This window comes from Saimiri boliviensis, chromosome 14 (genome assembly GCF_048565385.1).
Source record: "Saimiri boliviensis isolate mSaiBol1 chromosome 14, mSaiBol1.pri, whole genome shotgun sequence".
NCBI lineage: Eukaryota > Metazoa > Chordata > Mammalia > Primates > Cebidae > Saimiri > Saimiri boliviensis.
This window is the reverse complement of record NC_133462.1, coordinates 76,181,066-76,200,394: the sequence shown is the minus strand read 5'-3', so window position 1 is coordinate 76,200,394 and position 19,329 is coordinate 76,181,066. Positions and strand designations below refer to the sequence as shown.

General features: G+C 41.6%; 1 protein-coding gene across 8 annotated transcripts in view; it reads left to right on the top strand.

The window, feature by feature from the left end:
* The first annotated feature begins 5,103 nt into the window (after positions 1-5,103).
* ENAH (ENAH actin regulator) overlaps positions 5,104-19,329 on the top strand; it is a 154,074-nt gene continuing 139,848 nt past the window's right edge. For 4 of the 8 annotated variants that reach the window (XM_010340891.3, XM_074385267.1, XM_074385265.1 and 1 more), the window contains exon 1: positions 5,113-5,492. In XM_010340891.3, coding sequence (XP_010339193.3) covers positions 5,488-5,492 — 5 coding nt within the window. In that variant the 5' untranslated portion in view covers positions 5,113-5,487. Of the gene's footprint in view, positions 5,493-19,329 lie in introns of all 8 variants that reach the window. The other 4 variants (XM_074385269.1, XM_074385261.1, XM_074385268.1 and 1 more) reach the window with 4 other exon arrangements.

The window sequence follows — 19,329 nt, the reverse complement described above, 5'->3', positions numbered from 1 at the left end:
ATCCTACTGGAATATCATGTTCTACATTATTTTTTTTTTCCATTCTTGGGGAGACAAACAAAAATTATACTGCGAACTAACTTCCACAAAAGAAAATACTGCTATGTGTAAGTAGAAAGTGTACGATCAGGTTCACTCCAAACTACCTTTTCTTCCTCACCCATCCATAAAGTAACTCTCAATTTTTCGAGGGAGAGCCTTTTTTTTTGGGTGATGGGGGAGACTATGCCTACAATCCTTAGCATTGATTTCCTGACTGCTGAGTAGCATTAGTCATGCATCCTCCTCATGCCCATAAATGGAGGACGAGCCTACACTAATGCTATCGGATGAATTTAAACAAGGCATGTTCCAAGTGAACCCTCAGAGCTAGACTGACAACACTCCTGCAGCAAACTCATCTTCAACAGAAGCCAGTTTTGTTTCATTTTCTGAGTACACACTGCTAACAAATGTATAGGCCAATGTGATGTCTGTGTACTGTACACCTAGGGCTTGGAGCAGGCTTCTTACTGTGATATTAAGCAGGGGTGACTGGGTGCAGGGGCTCATGCCTGTAATGTCAGCACTTTGGGAGGCAAAGGCAGGTAGATCACCTGAGGTCAGGAGTTCAAGATATGCCTGATCAACATGGTAAAACCTGTCTCTACTAAAAATATGAAAATCAGCTGGGCGTGGTGGTGAGTGTCTGTAATCCCAGTTACTGGGGAGGCTGAGGTAAGAGAATTGCTTGAATACTGGAGGCGGAGGTTTCAGTGAGCAGAGCTCTCACCATTGCCCTCCAACCTGGCTGACACAGGGAGACTCCATCTTAAACAAACAAACAAAAAAAGGTTGAGTGTGGTGGCTCACGCCTATAATTCCAGCACTTTGGGAGGCCAAGGTAGGTGGATCACGAGGTCAGGAGTTTCAGACCAGCCTGGCCAACATGGTGAAACCCCATCTCTACTAAAGATACAAAAAATTAGCCAGGAATGGTGGCATGCGCCTGTAATTCCTGATACTCAGGAGGCTGAGGCAGGAGAACCACTTGAACCCGGGAGGCAGAGGTTGCAGTGAGGCAAGATCGTCATTGCACTCTAGGCTGGGTGACAGGGCGAGACTCCGTCTCAAAAAAAAAAAAAAAAAAAAAAAAGCAGGGGTAAAAATTTTCTCTGAGGGAAAGTTGAGGTCTATATACTTGATGTTAAGAACTGAGTATATTTCTTCTTTTTTTTTTTGAGGCCTGCTGTTGCTCTGTCACCTGGGCTGGAGTAGAGTGGTGCGATCTTGGCTCACTGCAACCTCTGCCTCCCGGATTCAAGTGATTCTCCTGCCTCAGCCTCCTGAATAGCTGGGATTACAGGCACCATGCCTGGCTAATTTTTTTTTTTTTTTTTTGAGACGGAGTTTCACTCTTGTTACCCAGGCTGGAGTGCAATGGCACGATCTCGGCTCACCGCAACCTCCGCCTCCTGGGTTCAGGCAATTCTCCTGCCTCAGCCTCCTGAGTAGCTGGGATTACAGGCACATGCCACCATGCTCAGCTAATTTTTTGTATTTTTAGTAGAGACGGGGTTTCACCATGTTGACCAGGTTGGTCTCGATCTCTCGACCTCGTGATCCACCCGCCTCAGCCTCCCAAAGTGCTGGGATTACAGGCTTGAGCCACCGCGCCCGGCTCTGGCTAATTTTTTGTATTTTTAAAAGAGACGGGGTTTCACTATGTTGGCCAGGTCGGTCTTGAACTCCTGACCTTGTGATCCATCCACTTGGCCTACCAAACTGCTGGGATTACAGGCATTGAGCCACTGTGCCTGGCCACCTGGCTAATTTTTAAAACATTTTATAGAAACGGGATCTTGCCATGTTGCCGAGGCTGGGTCTCGAACTCCTGGGCTCAAACAATCTGCCTGCCTCAGCCTCTCAAAGTGCTGGGTTTACAAGCATGAGCCACCATGCCAGGCCCAGGCCTAATTTTTAGGCAGAGTTTATGAGAAGAGAATCAGCTTTACTTGTTATTGCCTTAATGCACTCTTATCTAGTTTGATGCAGTAGAAGGAACAATGAACCAATAATTGGAAATCCTGAGTATAAGTTGTGGGCAAGTTACTTAACCTCTGTGGGTCTCATATTTCTTTTCTGAAAAATGAGTGGGCTGGACTAAAGATTCCATCTCTAAAATTCTTTTATTCTATATGGTAACACATTCCACAGCATTTCCTTTGTGACCAGAATTAGTCTGTGACTTCCTACCTCAAGTATCCCTTTTGCTCTCTTTGAATGTTAAACCAAATATGAACATGAAGCAATAACATTTTGTCACAGCCAACAAATTGCCCTTCCACAGGATGACCTTGGGAGGTCAGGCCACCCATTGCAATATCTAAATCCAAAAGGCAATGCTATGACCAACTTGTAAGCTGGCAGGCTGCCATCCAAAAGGATGGAAATGGTTGTAGGCAGCCAAAATTCTTGGCTGGTACATTTTTAATAAACATAGACAATAAGAACAGCATTTTCCACTTGGATTGCTTAATTTGGTGCCCATAGCATTGGAACATTTGCTGTTAGAATAAAGATGATGTGATATATCACTTATTTAGCGCAGGATGGATTAACTTTCACAAATGAGAAGTAGGTTATGGAGTCATCTGTAAGGAATTTTTATCCTTGTTTCTTGTGTCTGGCAGGAGATAGCTTGAGTCATTACAGCACTCTCTCCACCCCTTTTGGCCCTTTGTAAGAGTTTTCCCTGAAACATAAGCTCTGTCAGATTTACTGTATTGCTATGAATGGACTAAGGCAAATTGGTGAGACTTCTTTGTGGTCGAATATGTTTTATTAATACTTTTCCAAGATGGTTCAATATGTCTTAATAATTTTTCCAAGAAAAAAGCCTCCACAGCACATATTCTTTGGTTAATTTAGAGAATAATAGTTGAGGCATGTGTTGCAAACTACAGGGAGAAACATACGTAAGAAATGACCCTCAGTTGCTAGCTATGCTTTTTAATCATGCCTGTTGCACTAATTGATCCAGTTACTTGTGCTCTGTTTCCCTGTCTCTACTTGCAATATGGTAACTACATTTGACTGGCAAGTGTGTTTTGGAGATCCTTGCATAAAATGCTCTCTGTAATGGTAAGCTGTAATTAGATATGTGGGTGGAAATTAGTGTTCTTCAAGTACACCATGTTTAAGGCAGAGGCATCATGCTTTCTACTACCTGAGGCCACCTTGATCCTGTGCCATACCTCCAGGTCACTGGTTCTACAGGGCTGTTGGTCTAAGGCTGCCGGTTCCAAAAATAAAATAACTCGGCATTGAGCTCTAAAACCAGGGAGGTTTTTTTTTTTTTTTTTTGAGATGGAAGTCTCGATCTGTCACCCAGGCTGCAATGCAACGACGTGATCTCGGCTCACTACAACCTCCTCTTCCCTGGTTCAAGTGATTCTCTGGCTTCAGCCTCCCCGGTAGTAGAGACAGTGTTTCACCATATTGGCCAGGCTGTTCTCGAACTCACGACCTCAGGTGATCAACCCGACTCAGCCTCCCAAAGTGCTGGGATTTCAGGCGTGAGCCACCTCGCCTGGCTGAAACCAGGAAGCTTTTTTATGTTTAAAAACAGGCTCCACAGTTCTATTACAGACAAGTCAGGTATTGACCACGGATCACTGTAACTTGTCTTTTCATTTGGAAGTGTCTGTTTTGCCAACCTTCCTAACTCTCTTTTGAATGGTACCTGCATCTTAAAACAAAACACCAAAACTTTTGAATGGATTCCTGGAGTCATGGTAGGTCCTCCATTTTGGATGAGATCCTTCAGTAACAGGATCCCTGTAGCAATAACCCTTTTCCATTCTCTTCAACTTTTATACAGAAAGTACATCCCTGTCTCGGGACTAAAAAGGGGCTGTAATTCATACGTTAAAAATTATATTACTGTATTTGTTTTCAAATAAACCCCCCCCCAACCCTCCCATAACGACCAATTCTGGCTTTCTAGAAGCCCTCCTCCCTGACTTGACTTGAAATGAGATTGCCTCGCCAGTATTTTCGATCTGCTTATTAACGGAGGTGATTTCAAGACCATTGGGAATGACAGAAAATTTAGAACTATCATTAGTTCCTCTCCCTCCCCGCCCCCGCCCGGGGTTCCCTCTTTGCTAATGACGCTGGAAATCCGCTCCACTGGCGGCGTTTCTCTTCTTCCACTCTTGTGGCAACACACGGTTCCGCGCGCGTCTCCCGGCGACTGCGTTTCCCCGAGAGTCGGCTGCGTTCGTTAAGAGATGAAGTCATCCCTACACCTAGTGTGCACAGCTCCTTCCATCGGCGCAGCAAGCTGGGATTCCTCGGGAAGAAAAGGAGCGAAGGGAACAATGATGACCATATTTCCCATTTATATGCCCCCCTCAACTCCGCAGGAATCGCTGGGCGCAGCCGCGACGGGGGCGGGTGGTGGGGCTGACCGGGATACCCCGCCATTCCCTCGTCCCCTTCCCGAGACCGCAAGAGGGCGGGCTGAGCACTCGCCCCGCGCTAGGGCACCCGGCCGCGAGCCGACCGGAGTCCCCCGGTCCGGCCCTGTGCCCAGTCACGCGTCCCGGCTCCCCACGCCGGTGCCTGCGGGTCCGGCGCCCGGGAGGTCTCGGCGCCTCGGTCTCCGCACCGCGGCCACGGGGAAGGCCCTGGAACTCCCCCAGCCTCTGGGGAGCGGGAGGCGACTGGGAGGGGGCCGACGGTCAAGGACAACCCCGAGCGAGGAACCCCGGCCGACTGCCGGCGGGAGGTATCAGGGGGTGGCCGGCCCGAATCCCAGGGGGCCGCAGGGGGCGGGGTAGGGAGGCAACAAAGAGCCTCACTCTGCCGCCGCCGCCGCGCTCGCTCCCGCCCAGACCCGCTCTCCGCAGTCCGGCGGGGGACAGGCGGCCGGCGCGGGGGAGAGCGCCCGGCCCCCCGCCTCCCCTCCCCCCGCGCCGCCCCCTCGCCCCCGGGGGAAGGAGGGGAGGAGGGCGGCGCCTGCGTGTTCCTCCGCCGCGCGCCCCGCCTCCTCCCGGGCTCCTCGCGGCGATCCCGACTCTCCTCCCGCGGCTGCAGCAGCTGCCGGTTGCACACGGCCTCGGCGGCGGCGCGGCGGGCGCGGGCCTGTGGAGCGGCGGCCGGGCGCGCGGCCCCGGCGGGCACCCCTCCGAGGGCGGCCGAGGAAGCTCCGGGAGGAGGAGCAGGACCACGAGGAGGTGGGAGGCGGCGGCCGCCTGGGGACCCGCTCGGCGCCTCGGCCTCTCCGCCCCCTCCTCAGCCTTTCTCTCGCCCTCTTTTCTCACACTCCCGGCCGGCGCCTCGGCTTTGTGCGAGGAGATGTTGTAGCCCCTGGCCGTCGAAGGAGCCGGACACTTGTCTCCCGTCTCCGAGCTGCTCCCCGCCCCTGGAGGAGAGACCCCCTTCGGCTCGGCGCCTCCCGCGTCTCCCGGCTGCTGGGGAAGCCTCTGCGCCGCCGGCACCATGAGGTGAGGGGCGCGCGGGGCGGGGGCCGGGCGGGCCATTGTGCCGCGGGAGCCGCGACCCCCGCTCTCCTCGGACCCCGCCTTCCCTCTCCCGGCCGGGCGCGTCTCCCCGGGTCTCCTGTCTGTTCCTCCCCCCTCCCCCTTTTGTCCCTTCCAATTTCTCTTTCTTTCTTGGAAACCTCCCCAACCCCTTTGGTTTGGGGGTCTCGCTTCACCGTTCTCTCATTTTTCCTCAAATGCTCTTCTTTCACCCAGGATTTCCCTTCCTAAATTTAATTTGCGCCTGGCTCCCTCCCCCCAGCCTTTGCTAGCGAAACCCGGGAGATGGGGAGGGGTTCGAGAATCGAAGCGTGTATGTTGCTGGGAAACAGGTATTTTTCCGTATATATGTAAAAATTTCATGCACTTTTGCCTCTTAACTCTCCTGTTTAATTTAAAAAGGAAGAAAAGTTTGAAAGGTCTGAATTCTCTGCGGGTAATGAAGTGCCTCTGGTAGGGGTAGGTGAAGGCGCTGTGAAAGGTGAAATTTCACGGTGGTGGGGGAAGGGAAAGAATGGCTTAGGTTCACGTGGTGGGGGCAGTAAAAGGCTGGGATAAGTAAGTCGTTAGGGATGTGTAAGCGGGGGTGGGGAAGGGATCTGTTTGGAAAAGCCCTTTCTCCCCTTCCTCTGTAGCAGCCTGTGTTGCATTGCAGCAGCTGCTTTTTCCCTTTGCTCTGTAATCAATAAAACAGGAGCTAAATTATTTTTGCGGCCCCGAAGAAGAGAATTGAATGTACTGTCGTAACATTTTTTTTTTAAATTGATACGATGAAACATATGGTGTGATATTTTTCTTTTTTGTTTCTCAAATTGTGTAGGAGAATAAACCATGATGTGGTGTGTCATTCATTGGAGATTTTTTTCCAGCCTTTCCTAAGCCTGTTTTGTGTCCATAACCTTCTCTTTTCGGATTGGTGCAAGACTTCGTGAGAAATGGGACTTGGTAAACTGAAGGCTGATCCATTCTGCGTTATCATCCTTAAAGGCCTTCCCTTTGGGTTAAACAATTGTGGACAAAGTAAATTACTCCATTTCTCTCTCTTGAAAGAGATAGTCTTACAGTTCATTTGGATTTGAATCTCCTTTGTGTTAAAGATTAATGGCCAACCGTTGCCAAGACCTTTATAATGTAATACAATGAGATTTGAATGATATAATCTACAAATTCCTTCGCTTTGGCAAGAAAATGTCATGTCATTGGAATTCTTTCTGAATTTCAGTAGTTTCCATTTTAAACTTTGCTTTTCATTTTTTTTCTATCAAGGTTGAACATATTTCAATTTGCTTTTCTATGTATATATTTTGTGATGTATCTGTGTTCTATTTTCACTTAGGCTTACTGTGAATTTGAATTTTTTTCTCTGATTCCAAGTTACCTTTATGATGGCCTTAAAGAGTGAGTTTAATGTTGTGTCTCTAGGTGCCTAACGCCTTTTCCCTTGATTTCTCACAAGTTACTTTGAAATATAAGCGATCAGTTTAAAAAGTAATTATACAAACCAAAAAACACAATCTTTGTAAAACACGGCTTGAAAACTTTTAGTCATATGTTTGAGCATGACTTTTTAAAAAAAATCGAGTTACTGATGTCCTTGAAAACTCAGGAACTGTAATTAAGATACATACTGTTGTATCTTGTAATATTTTATGTTGTTGGTTTCTGTTTTAGAGATTTTGCAGACCAGAAGTTAACAGTTGTTTCAAACTTTGGGTAAAGTTATCTTAACGTTGAGAAATGTAAAACAGTGAAAGTGGGTTGGTTTTTTTTTTTTTTTTTTTAAAGAGACTGTTCTGGTTCGATCTTGGTTCACTGCAACCTCTGCCTCCCTGGTTCAAGAGATTCTCCTGACTCAGCTTCCTGCGTAGCTGGGATTATGGGTGTATGCCACCATGACGAGCTAATTTTTTGTATTTTTAGTAGAGATGGGGTTTCAGCGTGTTAGCCAGGATGGTCTTGATCTCTTGACCTTCTGATCTGCCTGCTTAGGCCTCCCAGAGTGCTGGGATTACAGGCATGAGCCACAGGCGCCTGGCCAAAAGTGGGTTATTTTTAAATAAAAACAGTCATAATTGTCTAATTCAAAGATTGTGAACTAAAAAAAAGTTACCGTTTTGGGTATTCAGTAAAGTTTAATCACTGTCATGTATAAATGTTATCTGTCACAGGTAAATTAAGTCTTCACTGAAAAGTTAGTTTTCTAATAAAAAGTAACTTCTCTTTTTTAAGGTCTTTTCTTGGGTCTGTTCCTGATGAAGTGTAGGGAGAGAGGAACCACACTGATGTTTTTCAGCAACATAAATATAGAACTTGGTATACAGGTCTGAAGTTTATTTAAGCAGTCTACAGTAATTCTTTGTAGGCTAATTTTGCATAATTTAAGAGCAGGAAAGAGGATCAGCTTTTGACTTTGCAAGGAACTGTATTATCTGGTAGGTGGTTTGTGCAACTCAGGTAGTACGTAGATTTGCTTAGATATCTGTAAAAGTGAGATTGGTACGGGATAAAATCTTGTGCTGTTGCAAAATCTTTGATATATTTTGGTCTTAAGAAAGGGCTTTTCAGTTTATATTAATATATGCTTAGTCTTCATCATGCTTTCAAGTACTGCGGGACGTAAATGTTAGCCTTTTAAGTTGAGTCCTTTTTGGTTATATTAAGATATAGTTCTGATGTTTCAAAGAATATTTCCAACGAAGTTGGTCAGAATTCTGAATAGAGGATATGGTGAATATATTATGGTAGAAGTATTAGTGATATCTTTCAGATGACTTTAATTTTAGGAATAGCATTCTCACTGTATAATGTAATCTTACGCACAAGAGAACTGAATATAGTTTATATTCCTGAAACAGCCATAGGCATTGTACATGAGTAAAATGTATGTATAGATTTACCTGTTAATATTTTGCTTAAAGATGAATATTTAAAAAATGAAAAAGCACATTACTTATACAGGATAGTGGAAAGGTTGAGACCAAAAAGCTGGTACTCTTTGTGTCCTGTTTGACTATTTAGTTCTATTCTTATGTTTCATTTATGTAATGTTTCAAAAGTGTAAGATACTTTGTGATTGAAGTGTTTATATGTATATGAATGCGTGTATAGACATGTACAGTGTGCCTTTTAAGTCCATTTTTAAAAGTAGTTGGTTTGTTTCTTAAGACTTTTTTTTTCTTTTTACTGAAAGAGGAGCTTGTCTGATCTAAAATAGTTGCATGTAGCCTAGTGGCTAAGAAGAGCTCAGAAGATTTTGTGTTTACATTCTTGGATCCGTTTTACATAGTCTAGGCTTCCACTAGCTACTCTGACTTTCTCATATAAAAAGGTGTAATAGGGTTATGAAGATTTGTCTAAGCTGTTTACTAGCTGGGGGACCTTGAACTAATCACAAAAATATGTAAAAATAAAGATAATCCTTAACTGAGTAGTGAGGATCAAATGGTAATAGAACGTTCTTTATACACTTGTAAGCCTTAAATATATGCTACTCCCCTTGTTTCCAGGCCTAGTTCTATGTTAGACTAGTTGGGTAAAACTTCTGGGCAGTGGGCTCCACCTTGGGACCTTGTTTAGCTCAACGATGTCAAATAGGCCACATTTTGCTCATTTTATAGGTGAGGAAGCGGTTTCCTTCCTATATGTATGTTTAGGGTCTTTGAAGTATCTTTATTTGTGGTAGTGATAAATTTTGTATACATTAGAGGGTGGTACAGTGAAGGGTCAGAAGATCCAGGTTTTATATGCTGACCTGTTAATTGAGCAAACTGGTAAAAAAAAAAAAAAAAAAAAAAAAAAAAGGAGGTAATCTTATATTACACAGGATTGTTTTGTGAAGTGTCAAGTGAGATATCCATGAAAGGATACAAATAGTAGTCTCTTTGTTCCCATGGGTCTTCGTTTATACTGGTAGCTGTTGGATGTGTCACTTTCCCACAGAGGTTTATTTTAGAAGGAAGAGCCAAATATTCATTTTTTGAATGTCAGTATTGTAAAAATTTACTAAGTGAATATGTCTTGAATAAGAGTGTGGATTGATAGAGAAAATTTGCTAAAGTTTATTCAGTATTTAAGGTTTTGAACGCCTCGTTGGCCTAGTTGGATTAAGCAAAATAACTACAGAGGCGCTATTTGGCTGGTATAGAAGAGCATACATACTGAATAGGTTTTGGTGATTTATCTTACGCAAGGCCTAAAACAGGGATGATTTGTAAACTTGTAAAACATCTAGTCTTTATCATGAGTAAGAAAGATTTGGAAAAATGCGATTTCAATTTTTATATGGTTGTAGGAGAGTAAAAGGATACTTAAACCCTTCCTGTGCCAACTTAAAGTTGTCTTTTCCTCTTTTTTTCTCTCCCTTCTTTGAAATTGATGGATGGAATTGAGTGGAAGTAAAAATTAGAGAATATGAGGTGAGGCTGTACTTTAGTGGATGCTTTTTCAGATAATGGTTTATGAATTTCTCTTAACTAGAAACAAGAAAGGGATTCCTTGTCAGACCTGGGGTATAGTCCTTGACATGCTCTCCCAGCCCCCCACCCCCACTATTCCTGTGTGCTCCAGTGCACTTTGCATATTTTTTTGCTATTGCATATATTCTGTTGTTTTATAATTATGTGGTTCTTTTTGTCCCTCTTCATTGTAAGTTCCTTGAAGACAAGGATTGCATTTTTATATTCATGGTACTAGCAAAATACTTGGCAAATAGTGGGTGGCCTATATAAATGTTTGAGTTTGACTGCCCTGTTCTTTTATAGAATCTATTCACTAACAATAGCAATCCCATTTTTGGAGTACCTGTAGTGTTCTAGAAGCTGTATTGGGTATTGTAGGGTATAGTGTGGTATTTGGTGGATACTAAATGTTAATAACATAATTTAGGTAAGCAAGCAAAAACTCACATCCTGATTATAGGAATAGGTGTAGAATTTGGTTTTCTTTCTTTCTTTTTTAAATTTAAATTTAATTTTTATTTTATAGAGATGAGGTCTTGCTATGTTGACCGTGCTGGTTTTGAACTCCTAGCCTGAAGTGATCCTTCCTTCTTGGCCTCCCAAAGTCTTGGTATTACAGATGTGAGCCACCTCATCTGGCCAGAATTTGTTTCTTATTCTAACACAAAAGCTCCGAAGTGGCTACAAGAGTCAGACTTAGGATTGTCTAAATCCTAAGCCCTTTGGAGGATCCCATGTTTCCTTGACTTGATGATTAAGTTCTGAGTTAATAAAAGGGCCATCAATCAGGTTTGTTTTTTTTTTTTTTGAGACAGAGTCTTGTTCTGTCACCAGGCGCCAGGTGCACAGTGGAGCGATCTCAGCTCACTGCAGCCTCCGCCTCCCAGGTTCAAGCAATTCTTCTGCCTTAGCCTCCCAAGTAGCTGGGACTACAGGCGCGTGGGTTTCACCATGTTGGCCAGGATAGTCTTGATCTCTTGACCTTGTGATCTGCGCGCCTCAGCCTCCCAAAGTGCTGGGATTACAGGCGTGAATCACTGCGTCCGGCCCAATCTGTTTTTAAGTCTCTTTGACCAAAGAACTCATAAATATTTTTGAGTAACAAGCATATGCATATCTTTTGGTTTAATTTATTTCTTCTCCATTTAGTGCTTGCTTTGTTTTGATTATCATCAGTGCTTCAAATACCAATCGTTGAATATTTGATGCTCTTGAAGTATTAGTGTGGGCTGCTGTAACATCATACCATGGACTTGGTGGCTTAAACAACAGAAATTTATTTATTTAATGGTTCTGAGGCTAGAAGTCAGAGATCAGGTTGCCAGTATGGATGGTTTTTGGTGAAGGTTCTCTTCCTGGCTTGCAGAAGATATCCTTCTCTCTGTGTCCTCACGTGGTAGGGTGGGTATGGGAGTGCTCAGGTCAGGAAGATGGGGGGAATTTCTCTCTTCTCCTCATTTCTTAAGGCCACTAATCCTATTGAATTAGGGCCCTACCCTTATAACTTAATTTAACTTTAGTTACCTCGTAAAAGCCCTTTTTCCGAATGTATTCACATTGAGAGGGCATTAACATAATCATTTTAGGGGAACACAATTCAGTTTATAGTAGAAGATACCTACTTTTTTTTTTTTTTTTGTCAGTGCATACAACTTCGGGAGAAAATAATTTGTATAATGCTTAGGTGAATTTTATATAAGTTTTAAGTATGTAGAAATCATTTACTAAAGAAGATAAATTAGGGAGGTTGATTGATTTATACAAGATACCTTAAATTTTCTAGAAGTATCTTCACATTGGGAACTGTTTATTTTACAATGACTTAAATAAGTTTTATTAACAGGCAACTTTTCCAAAGACCACTTTGGGTATGAGGCAGCGTACGCATATCTAAGTGTAGAGATTGAATGGTATAGGATAAAGAGTATAGGCTTCAAAGTCAGCTGTGGGTTTGAATCTAGTTTGACATTTACTAAATAATTTATTTTTGAGTGGGTTACAAACATTTTTTGGGATTGACTTTCTTATGTAAAATAGAGATGCTATGTGAATTATAGAGTTGTTGGGAAAATTAAATAAGATTCTGGCGTAACAGTTGGCACACAAAATCAGCTTGATAAGAGTAAATCCCCTACTTCTATGAAAGTCTGACATCTTTTAAGTTTATGTTAAGAATGTGAAAAACCATGTAAAATGGTGCAGCTGCTTTAGAAAACAGTTTGGCAGTCCCTCAAAAAGTTAAACATAGAGTTATCATATGACCCAGCAATTCCATTCCTAAAAATGAAAACATTTGTCCACAGAAAAACTTGTATACAAGTGTTCGTAGTATCATTATTCATAATAGCCCAAAGGCAGAAATAACCCAGATGTGTCTCAATTCATGAATAGATCATCAAAATGTGGTATGTCCATACAATGGAATAATATTTGGCCATCAAAAGGAATGGAGTACTGATACATGCCACACCATGGATGGAAGCATTATGCTAAGTGAAAGAAATCAGACACAAAAGGCAGCATATGCTGTGATTCCATTTATATGAAATGTCCAGAACAGGCAGATCTATATAGACAGAAAGTAGATTAGTGGTTGGTAACTAGGGAAGAATGGGCTGTGACTGCTTTTTGAATATGTAAGGGCTTTCTGGGGTGAGGAAAATGTTCTTGAATTAGACAGTGGTGATCGTTGCACAACCTTGGGAATATACTAAAAACCACTGAATTTTACACTTTAAAATTGTAAATTTTATGGTATGCAGATTTTATCTCAGCATTCCATACTTGGATTGTTGCTTTCACTTACTCATTAGAGTAGATATTAATAATACCAAAAGAAGATCTCATTTGCGTTTACATGGCTTGTTTCTGACATTTTTATTACTTTGGATTAATATTTTAAATTGACATCTTCATGCTATTTAAAGAAGAGAGGTTAAAGACAGAACCACTGGACATTTCTCTGTGGGGAAACAAGCAGGTGTGAGAGGTGAGGTGGCATAGTGGTGCCTCTGAAAGGCCTGAACAAATTTTGGAGCTGTATCTTCATGCTAAGGAGACAGGCATCTCTTTGGTAGCCATTTTGTAAGTACTGATGACTAAGATCACTGGTAAAATTTGATGAAGCAAATCCATCAGAATCTTAAGAAAACTGAAATCTGGGTGGTGATTTTCTGGGGTTTACAGTAGTCACAAATACCAAAATAGTTTGTCTTTGGGAAATGAGATAGTCATGACATTTTAAAATAAACTGAGCCCTTTTCCAGTGGTAAAGGCCTTACAGAACATCTGATCTTGGTAAGAATCCATCTGATGATGTGAAATCAAAATGACTACCTTTATCTGTCCTTTTTGATATCTGTGTTATATTTGCAACTTGGCAGGGGGGAACTTTATAAAGAACCAAGAACATAAATAAGATAAAATAAATAGCTCTTTAGGTCAAATCTCAAGGGAGTCCAAATTGCTCCTTTTACAATTCAGTGAGGGCATCTTTCTATGCAGTTTTAATAATTATTGAATATTGGTTATTTGAATATCTGCTTTGTTCTGCAGTCTTTCTCCTCCTCCCCCAAATTCTCCTGTTAGACTGGTATTGCAGGCAAAATTGTGACTGTTCAGTTTTTAACCATTTAAGATTATGTATCTTAAGTTTTCATTTAAAACTTTTACTTAACAGTCTACTTAATTGTTGCCTTTGCAGTATTTTTAGAAAACTAAATCAATTACTGTTGTCCAAATGTCTGGTATTTTTTTAAATTACTTTTTTCCTTCCATTATAAAATAGTACAGATTTTGCAGATTTCTTTTTTTTTTTTTTTTGGAGACAGAGTCTCACCCTGTCGCCCAGGCTGGAGTGCAGTGGTGCAATCTTGGCTCCCCACAACCTTTGATTTTTGGGTTCAGGCAGTTCTGCCTCAGCCTCCCGAGTAGCTGGGATTACAGGCGTGTACCACTATGCCTAGCTAACTTTTTTTTGTATCTTTAGTAGAGACGGGGTTTCACCATGTTGACCAGGCTGGTCTTGAACTCCTGACCTTGTGATTTGCTTGCCTTAGCCTCCCAAAGTGCTGGGATTACAGGCGTGAGCCACTGCGCCTGGCTGATTTTGCACAGATTTTAGAAGGTATGGGAAGTATAAAATATTTATGAAATAAAATGTTAAATCCAAGCCATGCAGAATTTTAATATTTTGGTGTGTAGCTTTCTAAATTTTTTGTAATGCATTTGTAGCCATCAATGTGTGTATGCATGTGTTTATATATAAAAGATTATACTATTTAAAATGGAATTTTACTGTATTTGTGTTTTGTATTTTGTAGCTGGTCCTTTTCCATATGTACAATAAATATACTTTTTAAATTTTATATTTTTATTTTTTAAATAGGGTCGTTTTTTTTTTTTTTTTTTTTTTTTTGAGATGGAGTTTTGCTCTTTTTAACCAGGCTGGAGTGCAATGGCGCAATCTCGGCTCACCACAACCTCCGCCTCCTGGGTTCAGGCAATTCTCCTGCCTCAGCCTCCTGAGTAGCTGGGATTACAGGCACGCGCCACCATGCCCAGCTAATGTTTTGTATTTTTAGTAGAGACGGGGTTTCACCATGTTGACCAGGATGGTCTTGATCGCTTGACCTCGTGATCCACCCGCCTCAGCCTCCCAAAGTGCTGGGATTACAGGCTTGAGCCACCGCGCCCGGCTAAATAGGGTCTTGAACTGTCACCCAGGCTGGAGTGCAGTGGTGCAATCATAGCTTACTGCAACCTTGAACTCCTGGGTTCAAGTGATTGTCCCACCTCAGCCTCCTGAGTAGCTGAGACTACAGATGTGTGCCCCCATGCCTGGCTAATTTTTAGATTGTTTTGTAGAGACAAGGTCTTGCCATGTTGCCCAGGCTGGTCTTGAACTCCTGGCCTCAAGTCATCCTCCCACTTCAGCCTCCCAAAGCACTAGGACTACAGAAATGAGCTGCTGTGCCCTCTCAGTAATTCTTGTTACAAACTATATATCTACATAATTTTAAGTGACTGCATAATATTCCATTGCTTTGGATGGATGACTTTATCTACTTAAATCTTATGGATGGACTTTTAGATTTGTTCCATTATTTTTGTTATTATATAAAACACTGCTATGAACATCTTTGGTTATGTGTCTTTGTGAACATATCTGATTCTGTTTTAGAATACATCTCTAGAAGAAAATTGAGAAGCAGTGCTGTTTTACTTACTTATTTAGTTTTTTATTTCTCTACTTTTCTGTATCCAGTCTATCATTGTCCTGCCAGGTCACCTTCATTTGCTCTGTCCCTCTCACTGACTCCAGTCCAGGCCACTGTTATCTCTTACCTGAACTATTAGTGTTCCTCATTTCCATTCTTGTCCTCTATTCTTCATGCATCACTCAGAATACTGTTGTTATTTCCCTCCTAAAGCCTTCAGTGACACCTTAGAATAAAACGCAAATTAATAATAAAACTAAAATTATTAAGGTCTTACATGACCTGGCTCTGTATTCCAAGTTCCAGCACAGGCCTCTGTGAGTATGCAGCAAGTAATTGAGTGAATAATAAATCAAATAAAATGACTAAAGGGAATTGTATCAGTTTTTGATACACATTACAAAATAAGCAAGAGTAGTGTGGGTTCTAGTTACCCCACATTCTGGCCTGCTCAAGCCATTATTGGTCTTTTAATCTTTGCCAGTTTGATAGGCAAAAGGTGTTATCTTATTGTTTTAATTTGTATTTCTTTGATTACTTTTAGGGGTTAATTGACATCTTTATTTTTGTGTGGATGTCTGTTCATGTGCTTTTTCTATTTTCCCAATGAGATATGTAGTTTTTCTTCTAATGATTTATAATAATGAGGATATTAACTCTTCATAGTGCATTAAATATATTGGATCTGGTATCCACTGCTTGTTTAACAAACCATCTCAAAGCCTAGTAAAACACGTATATGGATTGGCTGGGCCACTCTTCTTACCTGGACTCATTCGTGTGTTTTCATTCACTTAGGTTCATCTGTTGTGTCTATCCCATCCCCCTGCCTCATCTCTCACTTAACAGTAGCAGCCTTCTCATGAGAGCATGCTCTAGTACGAAAGATCTTATCAAACCTCAGCTTGCATCCTATTTGCTTGTTTCTTTGGCTAAAACAAGTCATATAGTCAAGCCCAGAGTCAGTGTGGGAGGCAATTACACAAGGACAGATCAAGAGGTGCGATTCATTAGGGTCATAATGTAAAATTTACTATATGTATCTTTTTTGTTTTGAGATGGAGTCTCTGTTACCAGACTGGAGTGTGTGCAGTGGTGTGATCTCTGGCTCACTGCAACTTATACTTCCTGGGTTCAAACAGTCCTCCCACCTCAACCTCCTGAGTAGTTAGGATTATAGGCTTGTACCACCATGCCTGGCTAATTTTTTTTACATTTATTTTTTATTTTTTATTTTTATTTTTGAGATGGCGTCTTGCTCTGTTGCCCAGGCTGGAGTGCATGGCTCAGTCTTGGCTCACGGCAACTTCTGCCTCCCAGGTTCAAGTGATTCTCCTGCCCCAGCCTCCCAAGTAGCTGGAATTACAGATGCATGAGACTACGCCTGGCTGTTTTTTGAGATGGAGTCTTACTCTGTTGCCCCAGCTGGAATGCAGTGGCACGATCTTGGCTTACTGCAACCTCTGCCTCCCAGGTTCAAGTGAGTCTTCTGCCTCAGCCTTCCACGTAGCTAGGATTGCAGGCACACTGCCATGCCTGGCTAATTTTTGTATTTTTGTGTTTTTAGTAGAGGTAAGGTTTCGCTATGTTGACCAGGCTGGTCTTGTACTTCTGACTCAAGTGATCTGCCCTCCTTGGCTTCCCAAAGTGCTGGGATTATAAGTGTGAGCCATGGTGCCCATCTCTTTTTGTGTTTTTAATAGAGACGGGTTTCACCATGTTGGCCAGGCTGGTCTTGAACTCCTGCCTGCCCCTCCTCACATTACAAATGTGAGCCACCATGCCTGGCCTTATATCTTCTATAATACCAAGTATTCCATTCGTTTTTTCTCCATATGTTAAGATTTAAAATTTTATCTTTAGTGTAGTGTGCAGCCACACATTGGTTTCTCTTTTTTTACAGTTAATTTTTTTTTTTTTTAAAGAGATGAGGTCTTCTTGTGTTGCTCAGACTAGTCTTCAGCTCTTGGCCTCGAGTGATCTGCTTGCCTTGACCTTCCGAAGTTCGGGGATTACAGACATGAACCACAGTGGTTGGCCTAGTTTCTAGTTTTAATAGGTTTGACATGGTACCTTTAAAAAAATATCTTAGGTGTTCAGAAGTCAAATGCATAATTTTTTACGTCATATAAAAGCATATTTAATATACTTTTAGCTTATTTTTATCATAAGTATATTTCTCATTTTTCTTTGTTTTTATTTAAAATGTATGTACTTGTGTTTAAAGCATATAGCTTGTGTTTTTAAAAATGTTTTTCCTTTGCTAATTAACTTCAGTGTTAGCATTTATATTCTTCAGTTTTCTTAGAGTTTAAAACAATGTAATAGCTAATTGTTATAGAGTACTTTCTGTTTGAAACCTTTACATAGTAACTCATTTACACTGATAGAACTGTTATCTCCATTTTATAGATGTGGAAATTGAGCCACAGAGAGATAGGTGACTTGCCCAGGGTCACTCAGCTAGTAGACAGCGGAACTGGGATTCCATCTCAGGCAGTCTGGTTCCAGAGCTCATGGGTTTTAACCAGTAAGCTCTTAATCATAACTTTTTTTATGGTAAACTTTTGAACTGAGGCCTATATTTGAATTTTCCAGTTGTTGATGCGTTAGTGAGTGATTTATTTCTCCTTGTGATTTCATTGTTTAAGGGGTCTTTATTTTCTGAAAATAATTGGCATAATAAGAACAAGGTCTTGTAGGATAAATTGACCTAGAACATTTCAGAGATAATAGTACATAGTTGGGATGGGGAGAAAAGGCTTTATTTGGGTTTAATCTTGAAAAATGAAACAAAATTATGAAAACATTCATGTTATGGTTGCAACTATGTGTTAAATTCTTAGGATGAAAGAAGAATGAATCAAGTGTTGGTTGATTAAAAAATTTTTTTTTACATAATTTTTCTGAGAATTTTTTTTTTTTTTTTTTTTTAGAAGGAGTCTTGCTCTTTTGCCAGGCTGGAGTGCAGTGGCATGATCTTGGCTCACTGCAACATCCACCTTGCCGGGTTCAAGCTACTCCCCTGCCTCAGCCTCCCAAGTAGCTGGGGTTACAGGTGCATGCCACCACGCCTGGCTAGTTTTTTGTATTTTAGTAGAGACAGGGTTTCACCCTGTTCTCCAGGATGGTCTTGATATCCTGACTTTGGGATCCACCTGCCTTGGCCTCCCAAAGTGCTGAGATTACACACATGAGCCACTGAACCCAGCCAAAAAATTTTTTTTACATAATTTTTCTGAGAAAAGTTATGATGGATTTTTGCAGTATGATCATAGAGATAGTCCTTTTTGCCATAATATGGAAGGGCCTCATTAGTTTTCCTAAGGGCTTTACTTTGATTTTCAGATTTTCTTTTGACCTCCTAGTATCTCTTCTTTGTTAGTTCTCCCGTTATTAACTTATTATAATCTGTTAAAATGCTTTCAGCTGCAAATAACTGTTTGATTTAAAGTGCTTAAATATTGAGAAAATTTATCTCATGTAATTGGAGGTCCAGAGATAGGGTAGGCTCCATCCTACATAAAACTATATTTTCTGTACTGCAGTCGGTGGGTCACTGATGTCTCTGAGGATGCAGGTACGTTTTGCCACCTTTTGTGTTCACTTTATCTTTATGTTGGTAACAAGTAGACCATAGCACTTTGACGCACCCAGTAATTCTTGGAGGAAGTAGGACCATTTCGCGCGCGCGCGCGTGTGTGTGTGTTGTGTGTGTGTGTGTTTAAATCCTGTCATAGTCCATTTTGTGCTGCTGTAAGAGAAACCACAGACAAATTGGGTCATTTATAAAGAAAGAGATTTATGTGATTCACAGTTCTGGAGGCTGAGAAGTCTAAGATCAAGGGACTGGATCTGGTGAGGACCTTCTTGCTAGCTTATAACCTGGTAGAAGGAATCACACAGCCAGAGGTGTACACTCAAAACAGAAAAAAGGGGGCTGAATTCCTGTAATAACTAACCTGCTTCCATCATAATGGTATTATTAATCCATTCATGGGGATGGAATGCCCATGGCCTAATCACTTCTTAGGACTGTTACAGTTTAATTTCAACATGAGTTTCAAGATTCAAACCATAGCAACTCTCTTAAGTTATCCTTTACATACAGCTAAATGCATAAAT